This window comes from Enhydra lutris, unplaced genomic scaffold (genome assembly GCF_002288905.1).
Source record: "Enhydra lutris kenyoni isolate GAN:26980312 unplaced genomic scaffold, ASM228890v2 scaffoldscaffold27, whole genome shotgun sequence".
Lineage (NCBI taxonomy): Eukaryota > Metazoa > Chordata > Mammalia > Carnivora > Mustelidae > Enhydra > Enhydra lutris.
In genome coordinates, this window is record NW_019154111.1 from 3637064 (window position 1) to 3655273 (window position 18210).

General features: G+C 38.5%; 1 protein-coding gene across 2 annotated transcripts in view; it reads left to right on the top strand.

The window, feature by feature from the left end:
* Positions 1-18210, top strand: part of LOC111151941 (B-Raf proto-oncogene, serine/threonine kinase) — a 193786-nt gene that overhangs the window by 149210 nt on the left and 26366 nt on the right. For both annotated transcript variants that reach the window (XM_022510180.1, XM_022510179.1), the window contains exon 14: positions 17668-17714. In XM_022510180.1, the coding sequence (XP_022365888.1) occupies positions 17668-17714 (47 nt within the window). The remainder of the gene's footprint in view (positions 1-17667; positions 17715-18210) is intronic.

Sequence of the window (18210 nt, forward strand, 5' to 3'; positions counted from 1 at the left end):
AAGAGTATCTCTAGTACAGTCTTCAAAAACTGTCTTCAAGTATTTGATAGCAAATACATGACTGCAAATTTATCTTTAGCATGCAGTGGTTTAGCAGTAGAGGTTCAGAAAACAAAACAGGCCAAAAAACCCAAAAACAAAACAAAAAACCCTACTGAAAAGTCATTAACAGTTACTGAAGTGTACAAAATGATTGTTAAGTTACCCTTTCAAATTATTTTCTCCATATACCCATATTTATCTTTACGAAATGTTCATCTGAGTGAAATAAATTTAAATGAAAATCTGCATTCTGACCCTTTTTGGGGATTTCAAGCTGAGTCGTTCATATCCATTGAATTTTGCTATGTAATTCAAAAGATCAAAGGTTATTTGAATAGAATTTATCATCAATCAAAATAGGGAACCAACTGGGAAGGATAAATTTTGAAAGCATTTAGATGAATTTTAAATGGGTAAGATACAAGTTTGAAAGCTCTATGGGTAGTTTAAAAGTATGTATGTATCTTAAATTTACATTTTATAGTATACAAATGGCTTTCACATGCATTGATCCTTATGTCATTTAATCTTTATAATGCTTTTATAAAGTACATATTTTTATTTGCTTCTATAGATAAGGAAATTCGGACTTTTAAATGACTGTCTAAGGCTACACGTTTAATAAGCAGCAGCAAAGGTGTTTAATTCAGAATCCTACTCCCAAGCCATTATTCTTTCCCCATATTCACTATGCTTCTTTTACATTTTAAAATTAGAATAAACGGGTAAAAGTGTATTTGTGTACTGCTACTAGGGTCATGACTCAAGATCACAGAGCAAATAAGCATAAGACCAGGACTCAAAATCAGATCTGGCTTTTACGTCTTCCCACTGAATTATCACCCTCTTTGTGTCCAAACTAGGCAGTATGTCTGTAATTTGGATTGCTTACAAGCCTGTGTTCAACCAAAATGCTTATTGCAGCAAATGATAACCTATTCAGTAACAGTCCCACTTATCCACTAGACTTAAAACAATTTCAGCCTCTCATAGAAGTTAGAATCTGAGTCTGTTCAAATCTGAAAGGTATATTAAAGTCTTGTAGAGAGTAAACCATGGCAAAAATAGTAAACATTGATAGAAAAAAAAGCTTATTCTGCTCCCATCCCAACAGTCCCTTTGCTGTTTCTTTAGCAAGCCAAGCCTGCTGCCTCCTTATAGCCTTTGTACCTGTTATTTTGCTCTTTGGGGTACTTAGTCCACAAATATCCATAGAGCTTCTTCCTTCTGTCTCTATTCAGACAGCACCTTTTAAAAGAAAACTTCTCAGGGCACCTGGGTGGTTCAGCCGGTGAAGCATCTGACTCTTGATCTCAGCTCAGATATTGACCTCAGGGTCTTAAGTTCAAGCCCCATGCTGGGCTCCACACTGGGCGAGGAGCCTACTTTAAAAAAATAAAAAATAAAAGAAGCCTTCTGTCATCACCTTATATAACTAGTGTTCCTACCCCACCTATGTCATTTATTTACTTCCCATTTTGTTTTACGACCTAGCTCTATATGACATAGTTGTTTATTGTCTGTCACCCCTACTAGCATAAAAGCTTTATGAGATGAGAGATGAGATGAGATGAGAGACTTTGATTTGCTCATTGTTTTATCCCTAATGCCTAGGACAGGGCCTGGCCTATAATAGATACTCAATACATATTTGTTAAATGAAAGAATGATTGCATATATTATTGATAGATTTACCTTCTGGAAGAGAGAGAGGCCAAATCTTTCTCATATCAAAACAGAAGTGTTAGGGCGCCTTTGTGGCTCATTTGGTTAAGTGTCTGCACATCATGTGGGATCGAGCCCCGTGTTGGGCTCCCTGCTCAGCGGGGAGTCTACTTCTCCCTATGCTCCTGCCCCTCCTCATGCTCTATCTCTATCAAATAAAATCTTAAAAATTTTTTTAAAAAATCAAGGAAAGGGAGAATAGTCAAAGAGTAATAAAAGAATAACAAAGGGGAAAGGCTTTTGCTATACACAGAAGCAACAAAAAATAGTATCGGAAATTGTGATTGGAGGTGGGGGGCGCCTGGTGGCTCAGGGGGTTAAAGCCTCTGTCTTTGGCTCAGGTCATGGTCTCAGGGTCCTGGGATCGAGCCCCACATCGGGCTCTCTGCTCAGCATGGAGCCTGCTTTCCTCCTCTCTCTCTGTGTGCCTCTCTGCCTGCTCGTGATTTCTCTCTCAATAAAATCTTAAAAAAGAAAAAAAAAATTGTGATGGGGGGCACCTGGGTGGCTCAGGCGTTAAGAATCTGCCTTCAGCTCAGCTCATGATCCCAGACTCTTGGGATTGCACCCCATATTGAGCTCCCTGCTCAGCAGGAAGCCTGCTTCTCCCTCTCCCACTCCCCCTGCGTGTGTTCCCTCTCTCACTGTCTCTCTCTGTCAAATAAATAAATAAAATCTTAAAACAAACAAACAAACAAAAAAAAAAAACGAGAGAAATTGTGATGGGTCAGTGAACTGCCAGTACAGATAAAGACAAGAAATGACCACAGAGATAACATTATCAAAATGGAGTAGTTCTCTAGTCTGGGGAATAGTCATTGAAGAGGCAGTATGTTCCCATTGCTGTACAGTCTGAGTTTTATAAGCATAACCTTGACTTCTGTCTACTCTGAAATACTTGGTAACCAACTATATAATGAGTATACCTGGTTATGAATGCAGATCGTCCTATCAGTTTATCCCAGTTTTAATAGCTAAAAAAGTGTTAATTATAAATTTTAAGCCTTCTAGCAAGAGTTGTTTTATTACCAGCTTTAACCAAAGAAGATACATTTCCTGTTTTTCCTTTCCATTCTTAATAAGGCAGTAACACACAACTGTAGTTAAATATACTAACACATCTTTAGTTTCCAAAGGCTTTGGCAGATGTGGGTTTTCAGTTAAGGTGACAAATTTTTGCTGTCTCTTGAAACTCCACTGAAACTATAATCAAGGAATTGTTTTAAGCCTGAACATATAAGAATGGAGACAACAGAGAGGAAGGAAACAAACAACATTTTGAAAGCCAGAAAGTAGACAGAGAAGTGGTAATGGACTTAATACACCTAAAAAAGCTAAATCCCTAGTTGTCAGTGGGGAAATAAAAACCAGCCTTATTTATACCAGCGATTCCTCAGAAGTCTCAGGAATTGGCAGTGTCAGGTATCTTCAGAAGAGGGACAGCACGTAAGTGAGAAAGCAGTCTTCTCTGAATCCCGTCTCCCACTGTGTCACTGGGTGACTGCCTCATGCCTTCCCTGACAGTAGACTTTTATTCTCTGGAGAGAGGAAAACCAGTTATGTCTGGACTGGGAATAGGGACTTGGGTACTTTGCCTGCAACAGGAGGTTTGAGTGACTGATTTCTGAAGGATGGATGGAGAGTCCCCCAGCGCTCTCTTTTCAGTGATTCCCAGAATGCTGGCTGTGAAACCTGCCCCTTCAGGCAGGAGATTGGGAGAGTCTTCTCTGAAGAAACTTACCAGCCAAGAGGACAAACCCAGAGGTAGTGACATCAGACATTCCGCCTAGACCAGTACAGGAAAGTTCAAAAACAAGAAGCCCATCTGTACACTCAGACCTTCCAGGCAGTTCACTGGACCTTCACTCAGTCTGAGTAAGACATTATCTCTGGATCATCAAACATCAGGTGCTAAAGTGTTGAATGCCAGTGACAGAGACCAAAACAAATGGGATTTAAAAAGGCAATGAGGGGGGCACCTGGGTGACTCAGTTGGTTAAGCATCTGCCTTCAGTTCAGGTCGTGATCCTGGGGTCCTGGGATTGAGCCCCACTTTGGGCTCTCTGCTCATTGGGGAGTCTGCTTCTCCCTTTCCTCTCTCTCCCTCTGCTGTCTCTCAGATAAATAAATAAAATCTTAAAAAAATAACAAGGCAGGGTGCCTGGGTGGCTCAGTGGATTAAGCCTCTGCCTTCAGCTCAGGTCAGGATCTCAGGGCCCTGGGATCGAGCCCCACATTGGGCTCTCTGCTCAGCAGGGAGCCTGCTTCCCCGCCCCCCTTCCTGCCTCTCTGCCTGCTTGTGATCTCTCTGTCAAATAAATAAATAAAATCTTAAAAAGGCAACTGGGGATAAACAAACACAACACAAGGAGCAGAGATGCCCCTCTCCCCCCAAAATCTATCCGTTTCCTCAGATAAAAGAAGAATTTTTATTCAGAAAGCAAGAACAGATGGTTTATAAGGAACATTTGGATAATAACAACAACAGCAACAATGTTAAAATGTTAATATCCTCATCCAGTGCAAATTATATGCTTTGCAGTTATTTAAACTTTTAAATGTCTGATCCCTCCTTCCCTGTCCTCCCGCATCATTTCACAAAGGACAGACAAGCTAAGTGCAGCTGACCGATCAGTCCACAGACTATTTAAATAGCTACCTAATAATAATAATAACAACAACAACAACAACAACAACTTCTCTGCAAAGCCCTCATTTAAAATAGTCTGCCCCCTGAGTGTTTTGTAGATGTTGTTGATCTTTTGTGACTCCTTTCTGAAATGTATTTTGAAGTCAGAGGGTATAGCAGAATAAGGAGCATACTAACTCATTATATGAGGTGCTGGGGTTACAGTCTGTCGTCAGATAAAACCTTCAGTAATTAGGAAGGTTGAATCATTGGGAGTTTCAAGTGTGTCACCTTTATTGGATTATAGGATATAAGCAGATGGGGGACATTTTTCCTTTGTGGTTGTGTCTTCTTCATCAGTGAAGGATCATTTCTGATTCCTAGGTTTCCCTGTAGAGAGCGAAGCTGTTCTCAGGGTAGAGAGTGACAGTCCCACTCTAGGAATCAGTATAATATGTTTATCATCTTCTCACCTGACAGTCATTGATTCAGCCTAAGGGCCAAGGTATTTTAAGAATATTGTTACTAAAGAAATTTCAAGAATGGTCAATTTGTCATGCCATTTCTTTGCCAGACTTTTAATTTTAGTATAATATTTATGCTATAATTTTTAATTTAGCTCTGTCAGAAAATTTACTAAATTTTAAATCAAGACAAAATTGTGGTCTGTTGTTATACACAAAAGTGTTATATTCTGAAGAAAGATAATAAAAAATAATTTGGGGACAAATCCTCACGATTTTTTTTTTTTTTTAAATAATGAAGAGTATGCCTTCCTTATTTAAAAATAAGCCTAACTGAAAAAAAGAAGGGTAGATTAAAGCTGAAAAGATGGTGAACGTGTATTTATGATTGAAAACAATTCCAGTCAATCAAAGAATAATTATAGTGAACATGATTTTCTAATGAATAAGAACAAGAACAGAAAAGAGGATGCTGGTAATCAGAAAAATACAAACTAGGGGCGCCTGGGTGGCTCAGTAGTTAAGCATCTGCCTTCGGCTCAGGTCATGATCCCAAGGTCCTGGGATCGAGCCCCACATCAGGCTCCCTGCTTGGTGGGGAGCCTGCTCCTCCCTCTCCCACTCCCTCTGTTTGTGTTCTCTTTCTCGCTGTATATCTATCAAATAAATAATTAAATCTTTTTTAAAAAAGAAAGAAAAATACAAACTAAAAGAAGTACTATTTTTAAAAAATAATAATAAAATAAAATAAAGAAGTACTATTTTTTGCCCATTGGAATTAACAAAATACCTAAATTCTGACGAAATCATGTGTCAGTAAACATGGGGGGAATTGCTGACTGGCACACACCTGACGCAGCCAGCCATGCTGGGGACACTTCAGAAGTCTCTGTTCAAATGGGAAATCCCTGAGCTACCCCCAGGAATTACCAGGTTTTGTTCTAAGAAAGATATATATAGAAAGAGATGTGTCACAAGAAAATATGTGAAAGTGAACAATTAGAAACATAAATGTCCATCAGAGGACTTGGATAAATAAAATATTGCAGAAATGAATTACGTATGTATCAGTATCAGCTTTAAAATATAGGGCACCTGGATGGCTCAGTCATTAAGCATCTGCCTTCAGCTCGGGTCATGGTCCCAAGGCTCTGGGATCGAGTCCTGAATTGGGTTCCCTGCCCAGTGGGGAGTCCGCTTCTCCCTTTCCCTCTGTGCTTGCTCTCTCTCTCTGTTGCGATCTCTCTCGCTCACCCTCTCTCGTTCTCTCTTAAATAAATAAATAAATAAAATCTTTTTTAAAAATTTAAAAAATATGTAGTGTCAAGTGAGAAAAGCAAGCTAAAGCATGAGACCACTTAAAATTCTAAAAACAAAACATAAATGTACATGTATAATTTTTTAGGAGTGGTGTGTGTGTGTATGTGTGTGTGTATATATAATACACACACACACACACACACACACACATATATACGTGCACACGCTCGTGTGTGTATGTATACAAAAGTATTAAAATAGGGGTTAGCAGATACATAACTAGATTAGATAGTAGTTGTCTGCAAGAATGGTGGAAGGGGACAACTATCAAGGAGACCAAGGGCTTTTTAAAAGCTTTACCTATAACATTCTGATTGTTTCTGTCTTTCAATTAAAAAAAGACTCCAGGGGCACCTGGGTGGCTCAGTGGGTTAAGCCACTGCCTTCGGCTCAGGTCATGATCTCAGAGTCCTGGGATCGAGCCCCACATCGGGCTCTCTGCTCTCTAGGGGAGCCTGCTTCCTCCTCTCTCTCTGCCTGCCTCTCTGCCTGCTTGTGATCTCTCTGTCAAATAAATAAATAAAAATCTTTAAAAAAATATATAAATAAATAAATAAATAAAGACTCCATGTTGTATTTTACTTTCATAAGTTTTTTATAAGTATAAACTTTGAAGAAAGGCCTATGTGTAAAAATTTTGACAGGATTGATTATGGTGAGAAATATGAGTGATTGCTACAGTGATTGCCTTTGGTACAGTTTTTCTTAATTTTAAAATAGAAGTTATTTTAGGGATACATAGTCACTGTAGAACACTCAGAAAATATATCTTTACTGGTCAGTAAGTATGTGGTGACCCCACCTCTGCTACATACTAGTAAATTACTTTCTCCCTCTGGTTTTTTGATACCAACTGTGTCTTTGGTTTTTTTTTTTTATATATATGTGGTAATGAATTTAGTAGGTACTTAACTATGTGCCAGACATTATGTGTCTTTTATGTACACTAACTCATGCAGCCCTCAGCGGTCTTGTGAGGTACATCCTGCTAATATCCCCATTTACTTACAAAGCAGCTAAGGTTTAGAGAGATCGTGTACCTTGCTCCCCATGCTTCGGCTCCAGGGTACACTCGTCTACACCTTGCTGCTTCTCTATTTTAGTCAGTCCTTTCAGCACCTCAAGTGGGCCCTTAATGTAATACAGCAACCACACTTCTTTCTTTCTTTTTTTTTTTTTTTAGATTGTTTGTTCTTCCTCTCTCCTAGATGATGTCCTACCTTCTCTTTCCTCAAACCTTCAACACCTCTCCGCCAAGAACAGTCAGCTGGTGACCTTGCTTGCCTTTTCATTGAGAAAAGCAGCCCCACGCACCACATCTACCCACCCACCTATATTCATGCTCGGTTTCTGGCTTATTAAAATAAGAGTGAAAGCCATCCCTTGCATTTAGTGTGCTGGATCCCCATCCTCTTTCCCTTACTCACTAACATCTTTTGAGTAAATCTCCCCTATTCATCTTCAGCTTTTCCTTATCTACTGGATTTTCTCCTATTTGAAAAAATTTTTCTTGGCGTGTGTGGCTGGCTCAGTCAGAAGTGCATACAACTCTTGATCTCAGGGTCGTGAGTTCAAGCCTCATTTTGGATGTAGAGATTACTTAAATAAATGAATAAATAAAAACTTTTAAAACATAAAATAAAAGTCTTTCTTACATGGCGCCTGGGTGGCTCAGTCATTAAGTATCTGCCTTCGGCTCAGGTCATCATCCCAGGGTCCTAGGATCAAGGCCCATATTGGGCTCCCTGCTCAGTGGGGAGCCTGCTTCTCCCTCTCCCACTCCTCCTGCTTGTGTTCCCTCTCTCACTCTCTCTCCTCTCTGTCAAATAAATAAATAAAATCTTTTTTAAAAATCTCTCTTAAAATGCGCATTTGACTGTTGAATCTAGGCGGTTAGCATAGGGTGATTATTATACTGTTCTTTTCCATCTTTGTTCTTAATAAGTTCATAATAAAAAAGTTGTGTAGGCCCCTTCCTTGGTTCCAGTTCCCACTCAAGCTATCACCTCATTTTTTTCTTAAAACAGTAAAACTTTTCAGGAGAGTTGTTGATATTCACTCTACAATTTCTCTTTCCCCTTTTATCTTGGACCCCACTGCAGTCAGGCTTTTACCCCAATACTCCAGCGAAAGACCTCCCAGTAGATCAGTGGTTAGATGCACAGTCCTCCGTCTGTTCATGCTGCAGTTGATCACACCCTTCTCCAGTGAAACCCATCGTTCATCCTTTACTGCTCAGGATCCAGTCTGAGTGGCCTCTGTACCACCTGGGAGCTTTTAGAAATGCTGAGTTTCAGGTGCCACCCCAGACCTACTGAATTGGAGACTGTATTTTAACAAAATCCCTAAATGGTTTGTATGCATGTTAAAATTTGAGAAGCACCGCTTTAAGATATATTCTCTTGGTTTTCTTTCTAGTCACTACTCCTTTTCAGCTAGCCCTTCCTCAACTCTTCAACCTCTCTAAATACTGGAGCCCTCCAGGAATCTCCGTTCCCTTGGTGATCTCATCCAGTTACATGGCTTGAAACACCACTTAATTACCGTTTGTATGCCATTCTCCAGCCCCTTCATTTCCTCTGAACTCCAAACTGTCATATCCAACTGTCTCCTCCACATCTCTTGATTATCTAATGGATATCTCAAATTTAGTATGTCTCCTACTGAGGACCTGACCTTTTCCTTCAAGCCGGCCCTTCCTGCATTCCTTTCATCTCAGTAACTGGCAACTCTGTTCTGTCAGCTGCTAATGTGTACATTTTGTAGTTATCGTTGACTCCTCTCTTTTTCTCACACCATACAACCAATCTATTATAAATTCCCGTCCTGGGGCCCCTGGGTGGCTCAATTGGTTAAGCATCTGCCTTCGACTCAGGTCATGATCCTGGAGTTCCAGGATCAAGTCCCACATCGGGCTCCCTGCTTGGCAGGGACTCTGCTGCTCCTGCTGACCTTTCTCTTCTCAAGCTCTCTCTCTCTCTCATTCTCTCTCTCTCTCAAATAAATAAATAAAATCTTTAAAAAAAAAATAAACTCCTGTCCACGCTGTTTCTCGCCCCCCCCCCGCCCCAGATCCCCGCTCCAGATTTTTTTTATTTACTTGACAGCACCATTGAGCAGGGGGAGGAGGAGAAGCAAGCTCCCCGCTAAGAGGTGAGCCTGACATGGTGCTCGATCATGACCTGAGCCGAAAGCATACTCTTAACCAACTGAGCTACCCAGGCACCACTCACTCCGTTCTGTAAAGTGTATCTGGAATCTTACAAGTTCTCATCACCCTTTCTGCTATTCACCCTGATGGAAGCCACCATTATCTCTTTCCTGGATCAGTGCTCTGCTTCCTCCCTTACCTGCCTTCAGTTGATTCTCAACACAGCACCCAGAATGGTCTTTTCGGGACTTAGCTCGGATTATGTTGCTCCTCTCCCCTTCCAATGTCTCACATTTCACTCAGAAAGTCAAAGTCCTTATAATAGTACTTCCTCAAAGTAACCACCACCACAACCCCCCTGCTTTCTTATTACCTCTCTCAATTCATTTACTTCCCTTTGCCCTCTTGCCATTACTAGAACATGGGCCCTGCTTTAGGGTCTTGCCCTTGTAAGTTCCTTTGCCTGCTATACTCTTGTCCCGTATCAGCATGACTCTTGCCCTCCTCTCCTTCCAGTCTTTAATCAAAAGGTCCTTTGAAAAGAGGCCCTCCCTGCCCTAGAATTACAACCCCCTGCAACTCAGCATTTCCCCACTTACAGGATATTGTATATTCTACTAATACATCTTTTTTCTTTTCTGTCTCTGTACTAAAATGTAAGCACCTTGGGGTGGGAATTTTCTGCTTTAGTTCCAAGATTAGAACAGCTGTTGCTTAGCGCACAGGGGGCTTTCACTAAACATGTGTTAAAAGAAAGAACTCCTTCAAGATCATTATTACCTCCATTTCTTTGGTTAGGAATTTGAAGCTAAGAGTGATTTTGTAATGTACCCATGATCATATGGCTAATAAGAGATGTAGTTAGAATTTGAACCCAAGTCTTGTGTGCTCAAAACCCATGCCCTTTCCCCTACAACTCTCTGGTTTTATGTCATTTAAATCTTCTTGGCTGTGGTTTTCCCATCAACATAAGTAGAATTATTGCCTTTTTGCTTGCCTCACAAAGAAACATGAAGGTTATGAAACTTAATGATGCAAAAATATCCTGAAAACTTTAAAATGCTATATGTGTACATGAGGGTGGTGGAAATTGTTTTCTTTTAGAAGTTTCATAGTTTTTGCTTTTGGTTTTAGGTCTTAAATCCACTTCAGATTGGTTTTTGGGTTTGGTATGAGGTAACAGTTAAAGACTTTTTTCCCCATACAGATATCCCAGCAGTATTTATTGAAATGACTGTCCTTTCCTCCATTGAGCTACCCTGCTCTTATAAATAAACACACACACACACACACACACACACACACACACATATGTATATATATTGTGCTTCTGATTTTGGACTTGTGTATGTTTGAGATGAATTTTTCAAAGAGTAATGTGTTTTTTTTTTAAGGATTTATTTATTTGAGTAGGCAAGTGAGAGCAACGGAGAGAGAGAGAGCATGAGAATGGGGAGAGGCAGAGGGAGAGGGATGAATTTTTCAAAGAGTAATGTGGTTTTTTTTAAGGATTTATTTATTTGAGTAAGCAAGTGAGAGCAACGAAGAGAGAGAGAGCATGAGAAGGGGGAGAGGCAGAGGGAGAGGGAGAAGCAGACTCCCCACTGAGTAGGTAGCACCATGTGGGGCTCGATCAAGGACCCCAGCTGGGATCATGACCCGGGCCAAAAAGGCAGATGCCTAACTGACTGAGCCACCCAGGCACCCAACATGGTTTTTTATATTGCATATTTATAATGAATTCTCTTTTATATTTTTTTAGACCAGTGTTTTACTTTAGAAGGTCTGATTTTCCAAAGGGGGATTATACCCTCTCTAATGTAGGTCCCAGCTAGGAAACAAAAAAGACATAGAAACATCATGTTCATGAGTTAGGAAATTCAATATCGTTAAGATGTTATCCTTCCCAAATTGATCTGTAGACTCATTGTAATTCCAATCAAAATTTAAGCAGGCTTTTTTGTAGGAATTGACCAGTTGATCATAAAATGTATAAGGAAATACAATGGCTAGAACAGTCAAAACAATTTTGAAAAAGTTGAAGGACATTTCGTGTTAGATTTCAAAAGTTTGTATAAAGCCACTGTAATCAAGACCATGTGATACTGGCATAAGAATAAACATATAAATCAAAAAAACAGAATAGAAAGCCTAGAAATATATCCATAGGTCTATGGTCAGTTGTTTTGGGGGGAAAAGAGGAGTTAGTTGATTTTTTTTTTTTTTTTTTTTTTTTTACAAGGCACTAAGGCACAATTCATGTGGAAAAGACAATCCTTTCAACAAATATTACTGGAACAACTGGACATCCATATAGAATAAATGAATAAATCACTTCCCCTTGCTGGACATAAGACATTAATATTTACTTGAGATGGATCAAAGACTAAAAGCTGAAAATCTAAAACTTCTAAAAGAAACATAGGAGAAAATCTTTGTAGCCTAAAGAAAGGCAAAGATTTCTTAGGATCATATGAGAAAAAATTAATAAATGGGATTTAATCAAAATTTGAAACTTGCCTTTTGAAAGACAGACACTGTTTTTAAAAAAATGAAAAGATGAGCTACAGATTTGAAGAAAATGTTTGCAAGATACATTATCTAATTAAAAGACTTGTATCTGAACCATCTAAGAACTCTTACAATTCAGTAATAAGAAAAACTGCCTAACAAGAAAATGGACAGAAGATTGGGGTTCTTAATTAAAAAGGCATAAGAATGGCAAATGAGCACATGTAAAGATGTTCACTCTCATTAGACATTAGGGAAGGGCAAATTAAAACTATGAGACACCGCTACACACCCACTAGAATGCTTATAATCAAAAGCAGCTATACCCAGTATTGGCAAGGATACAGAGCAACCAGAACTCTTACACATTCTTGGTAAGGATCTTAAATGGGAAAGCCACTTTGGCAGTTTCTTTTAAAGTTAAAATTGCCACATGAGCAAGTCTAATCTTACTTATTTACCCAAAAGTGAAAACATAAGTCAGCACCAGAGACTTGTACTTGAATGTTTATATTATCTTACTCAAAATTGCCAAAAAATGGGGAACAACCCAAATGTCCAGCAGGTCCGTGGTTAAGTTGTGGTATATCCGTACCCTGTAATGCCGCGTGCAGCCAGTGTGCGAATCTTCGAATCATTATGCTGATCCAAAGAAGCCATGGATTTTGTTTATATGAAATTCTAGAAAAGACAAAACTAATCTCTTGTAACAGAAATCACTATCAATGGTTGCCTGAACTGAGGAGCGTTTCATTGCAGAAGTTCATGAAAGTCTGGGGGGTGATGGATATTCTTCATGTTGATTGTGGCTGGTCATTATACAAGTGAATACAGTTGTCAAAACTCAGACTGTACATAAAATTGGATGCATTTTGTGTTGTATACAAGTTGTACCTCAAATCTGGTTTGTTTTCTTTTAAGTAAAAGAAACTGAAAACTCTAAAAACAGAATTTAGGCCACTTTGGATCACAGCTAGAAAAATGTGTGAACTTCACTTCTTAGGGATTTTAACTGTTCTAAATGATTATTGACTACAGAGGAGTAGCAGAATATCATTCCCTGCAATCTTGCTCACTTTCCACATTGTGATTATGAGGGGAGAGGGCATCAAAGTAGGAGGGAAACTGTGATTGAAACAGCTTGGATCAGATATCATCTTGTCACCACCATCATGCATCCCAGTCCAGTCGGCTGCTGAGTTCTCTTGTAACTGGCTGAGAAGAGAGCATGCTATGTGAAGTCTGATGCACTTTTTGAAACCGTGTCGTATTAGTGAAAGAGGACTGAAATGCTAATGTTTCGTGGACCAGTTCTTTGGTTGAAAAACAGTTGAAAATATAAGAAAATAACAGTAAACTTAAGTGAGAGACACTTGGCTGTTGTAAATAGACTTGATAAAGCAGGCAAATACTATGGCGCATGTAGCCATAGTATTTGAATTAGAGCAAGGTTTTTGAATATTATTTCTCATGATACTGTTGCACATATGATCAAGAGATGCAACATGCGTGGAGAATTCGCCTAGATTCAGAACTATATAATGATCATACCTGAGACTACTAAGCTAGAAGGAGATTTTCGTTTCATTTCTTTCTTGACCGTGACTAGCACATTTACAGAGAACTTAGATGGGGGCTTCATTAACACACTGGTCTTTTAAAACTTATTTTTTAGTGAGAACTAAAATTTTAATAAGCTGGAATTATAGGCCATGTCTACAGAATACAACATCCAGTTCCAAAAAAGAGAGAGATACATACCAGTCTAGGATGGGGAAACTGTTTTGTAGGAGCAGCGCAGGAACAGCTGCTCTGTAGGGTTGTAACTGAAAGTAATTTTAATAGGAGTCAGTACAGTGACTCTGGCTGCCATAATAATCACAATAATAGCTGATAAAATGTTTTTAATCCACCATAAGGAAGGTGAAGGTGAATCTGATTTTTGTTTTGTTTTAGATTCCACATATAAGTGTGATCACGTGGTATTTGTATTTCTCTGACTTATTTGATGATGCGTAATGCTCTCGGGGTCCATACATGTTGTTGCCAGTAGTAGGATATCCTTTTTTGTGGCCGCCTAATATTTGTGTGTGTGAGTGACATTTTCTTTATCATTCGTGGGCACTATTATTCTTAATAATACTGCAGTAAACATGAGGATGCAGATGTCTCTTTAAGATCCTGATTTAAGTTCTTTTGGATATACATCCAGAAGTGGGATTGCTGGATCATATGATAATCCTGTTTTTAAGTTTTTTGAGGAACTTACACACTGTTTTCCATAGTGGCTGCACCAATTGTGTTCCCTTCATCAGTGCACAGGAGTTCCTGTTTTTCTACTTTCTTGCCACCGCTTGCTGTTTCTTGTCTTTTTGGTAATAGCCATGCTAACAGATGTGGGGCGATATCTCATCGTGGTTGTGATTTGCATTACTCCGATACATAGAGATGCTGGACACCTTTTGGCCATCCGTATGTGTTCTTTGGGAAAATGTCTGTGTTGTAATCAGATTGTTTGGGTGTTTTTGCTAGTGAGTTGTACATGTTCTTTGTATTTTGGGGATATGTCCTTATTAGATATATGATTTGCAAATATTTTCTCCATTTGGTAGGTTGCCTTTTCATTTTGTTGGTAGTTTGTGTCCTTTGCTGTGCAGAAGCTTTTAAAGTTCTGTGTAGTCCCACTTATTTTTGCTTTTGTTACCTTTGCTTTTGGTATCAAATCCAAAAAAATGACTACCAAGAGCTTGCTAGCTGTGTTTTTTTCCTAGGAGTTTCATGGTTTCAGGTTTTACGTTCAAGGAGAAAATGAAGATGAGAGTCACTCTAGTTTATGTTCATCAGATCAAATCTTAGAGTATTGTATTTACTCTTGGGGCATCATATTAAACTATAAAAAGAATGTTAGAAAACTGATTCTTGGATAATAACTTAAAAGAAGTGGAAGAACAAATTTTACTAGACGATTGCCCAGCTTTCGGATTAAATGATTCTGTATGTGGATACTTCTTTTTTCAAGGAAAGAAACTCCTAAGAGAAGCCTTTCGAAAGGATATGATATTCATTTGGTTTATAGAATGCTTTTTCTTTCCTGCTGCTTTTATAAACCTGTAAGGTTCTCTTTAACATCTTAGAAAAGTTAAGAAGGACCTCCAGTTTAATTCCCCTAAATAATAGATACACTTCTGTGTCATCTGTAGTAAAGTTAATTTCTTCTTGTTCCCTTCCCTACCCTCAACCAGTTATTTTTCCTTTGTCAGCTTTCATTATAACTGATTGGTGCTTAGAAAATGATGTTTTAGGGGCTCCTGGGTGGCTCAGTGGGTTAAGCCTCTGCCTTCAGCTCAGGTCATGATCTCAGGATCCTGGGATCGAGCCCCGCATCGGGCTCTCTGCTCAGCAGGGAGCCTGCTTCCCCCTCTCTCTATGCCTGCCTCTCTGCCTACTTGTGATCTCTGTCTGTCAAATAAATAAATAAAATCTTTAAAAAAAGAAAATGATGTTTTAGTGTCAGCCTTTATAGAATTATGTAGGGTAGTAATTACGCTGGAACATTATATTATGTACAGATATGGGGTATGATACTCATTCCATTCTCCCATCTAGGGAATTTAAGTACCTTTTCTTTCCAACCATCCATTATATAGATCTGGATTTCTGCTTTTTCACAGCTTTTCTTGCAGAGGTGTTACAAAAAGAGAATTAAGTGAAATAAAAGAAAAGTAGTTTATAAACAATAAAGGATTACACAAGAATAAGGTGGTGCTGTTCCAAGTTACAGCTATATACAACTTTAGTCTGTAATAGATTTATGCTGTCCAGCTTCTACTAAAGTTATATCACTAGCTCAGTAATCATATCTTGCTAATTATCTAGTATTTTCCTGGTCAGAACATTTTTCTCCTCAACCCTCTAGTTAATTGCTATCTACCTTACTCTTTTCTCCTCAACCCTCTAGTTAATTGCTATCTACCTTACTCTTGGCTATATTTCTTTGTATCAGATTTGCTGAAAAGATTGACACCATCAAGAACACCTTTATCTTCCCTTATTACTTCATCATGCCTCAACATATTCATATCTACCACCCATTTGTTGCTGTTTTTAATTTCATAGGAGACAGAATCTCTATTCAAAGACCAACACCTGTTCCATGCACTAAAGACCAGATCTCTGACCAAAGCACTGAGCTCCACCACTGAATACCGGGACCACTTGTTCCCCTTTCTTTCTAATGGAGATCGGGACAAGGTCTCCCCATCTTGAAAAAGCTTGTGATTGAGGCCCCGGTTTCTCTGTCTGTGCCATTCTGTGTCACTACAGAACTTTTTAAGCAAATGAAACCTATAACTGATACCATATTTTCTTCCAACTTCGGAGAGACCATGTGATGTAGTATGGGACAAGACTGGACTTAAGAAGTCATGACAACAGTGGTAAATGCTGTGGAGGACATAAACAGTGATGTAGGAGAGTAATTGGAGGAGAAAGGGTTCCTTTGTATCAATAGTCATTTGAAATGAAATTTTATCTGAGAAGAAAGTTTTAAAACCTTGATCTTTGGGAGAATGGGAACTTTACATGAAGATGAGAAAGCATAAATAAAGCTTAATTATTATGATTCTTCAATTTTTAAGTGTTCATTACATAATTTTGATTATATACCATTTGAACTTTAAAGTGTCATTTTAAAGCAAAATTTATTTCCTAATGGTCATTGTCAAATTTTAGATGTCTCATATATCTGTCCTTTCCAGTATTAAATGAAGAAAAATTACTTTGACTAGGATATTATATGCATTTCATTGTAGTTGATTTAGCAGACATGTTGAATACTTAACCACATGCCAGGCACTGTGCTAGGTGGAGATTAAACAAAAAACTAGGCACAGCTCTTACCCTTAGTGAACTCAACTAAAGCAGTTTTTAGGGATAACATATATAATTTAAACTTATCATTGACTTTAAGATAGATCACTCTGGACATTATGTAATGTAGCAGGTTTGCTCCTCACTATTTCTGTTCGCTTGTTTTGAAAATTTATATTACTCTGCATTATTTAATTTTCTCTTATTCTACTCTCTTTTTAGACTAACTAACAACAGAGTTATTTACTGTGGCCATTAGTAACTAATTGTAAGACTAATTGAATGATTACCATGTGTGGTAAAAGCTCCTCCATATTTTTAAGAAGTTATTTTAAGAATGTATAATTACTACCTTTAAAATTATCAATCAGATTTTCATATTCTAGTGGAGTCTATGTTCTGAAAAGAAAATGAACCATAGAGGGGAAAAATACATGAGTCAAGCTGATTAAAAATTACGATATAACTCAACAGTGAAAGATCACTTTCAGTTGAGTTAGTCATGGCAAAGCTTCATCCAGGAGTTAGAATGTGTGTTCAGTCTTAAAGGATAGATGTGAATAGGTGGGGAATAGCATGAAAGCTGATTTGGGGTTGGGGTTGGGAGGGGAGCATTGATCGCAGAGGTGGGATTAAATATCAAGGTATATTTAAAGAACGTGGATAAATGGGCTTGACGGGAGTGAAAGGTTTGTATTGGTAAATAGTAAGAGATAAAGCAAAGTCTTTTAGTAGAGCACAAGGTTTGGGCTGTACCATAAGAGTAATATGTTCCTATAACCCTAAATTCATATATAATTTAAGATTTCTTATGTAAAGGGGTTATCACAATGTACAGTTTGCAATTGTGTCATGATTTTGATTAAGTCTTTATTTACACCCCTAAATATGTTCTATAGATTTTGAGGCCAGAGTCTTTACCCCTACTCAGGTTAAAATGATGTTTTGTTTTTCAGTTACTTACACGCCAAGTCAATCATCCACAGAGACCTCAAGAGTAATAGTATCCTTCCTGAAATTTGTCTGCGAAGTTTGAAAACATCCTGACTTTTTCTTCTGCATTTTGTCTTCACATTATGTAAAAACAGTTTTCATGCTAAGTTCAATATAATGTAAAGGGAATTAATGAGCGGGTTTGCATGAGAGCATAGTAAAGCAGGGTACTACAACATGCTTTTGGTTTCTGAACATTGGAGCATTACCAAAAATTCTGCCAAATCTTTCTAATAGTAGAACTCTTAGGATTGTGTGCTTACATTCCGTCAGCACCAACTCGTTTCTTTCAGTGCTCTGATGCTGCTCTGCGGTAGTTGAGATGTACCTGAAGGTTCTTACTTACAATGAGGTGAGAAAACCATAATGTTTCTTCTTCTTCCATAAACCCAGATCAAGACCCTGTCTGCCAACTGACTTCATTCCAGTGAAGAACCTTTGTAGCTTTCCCAGCAGTGCCAAAAGCGTATCTGGGTCTATGCTACTAAAATCTAGTGGGAAAGTTT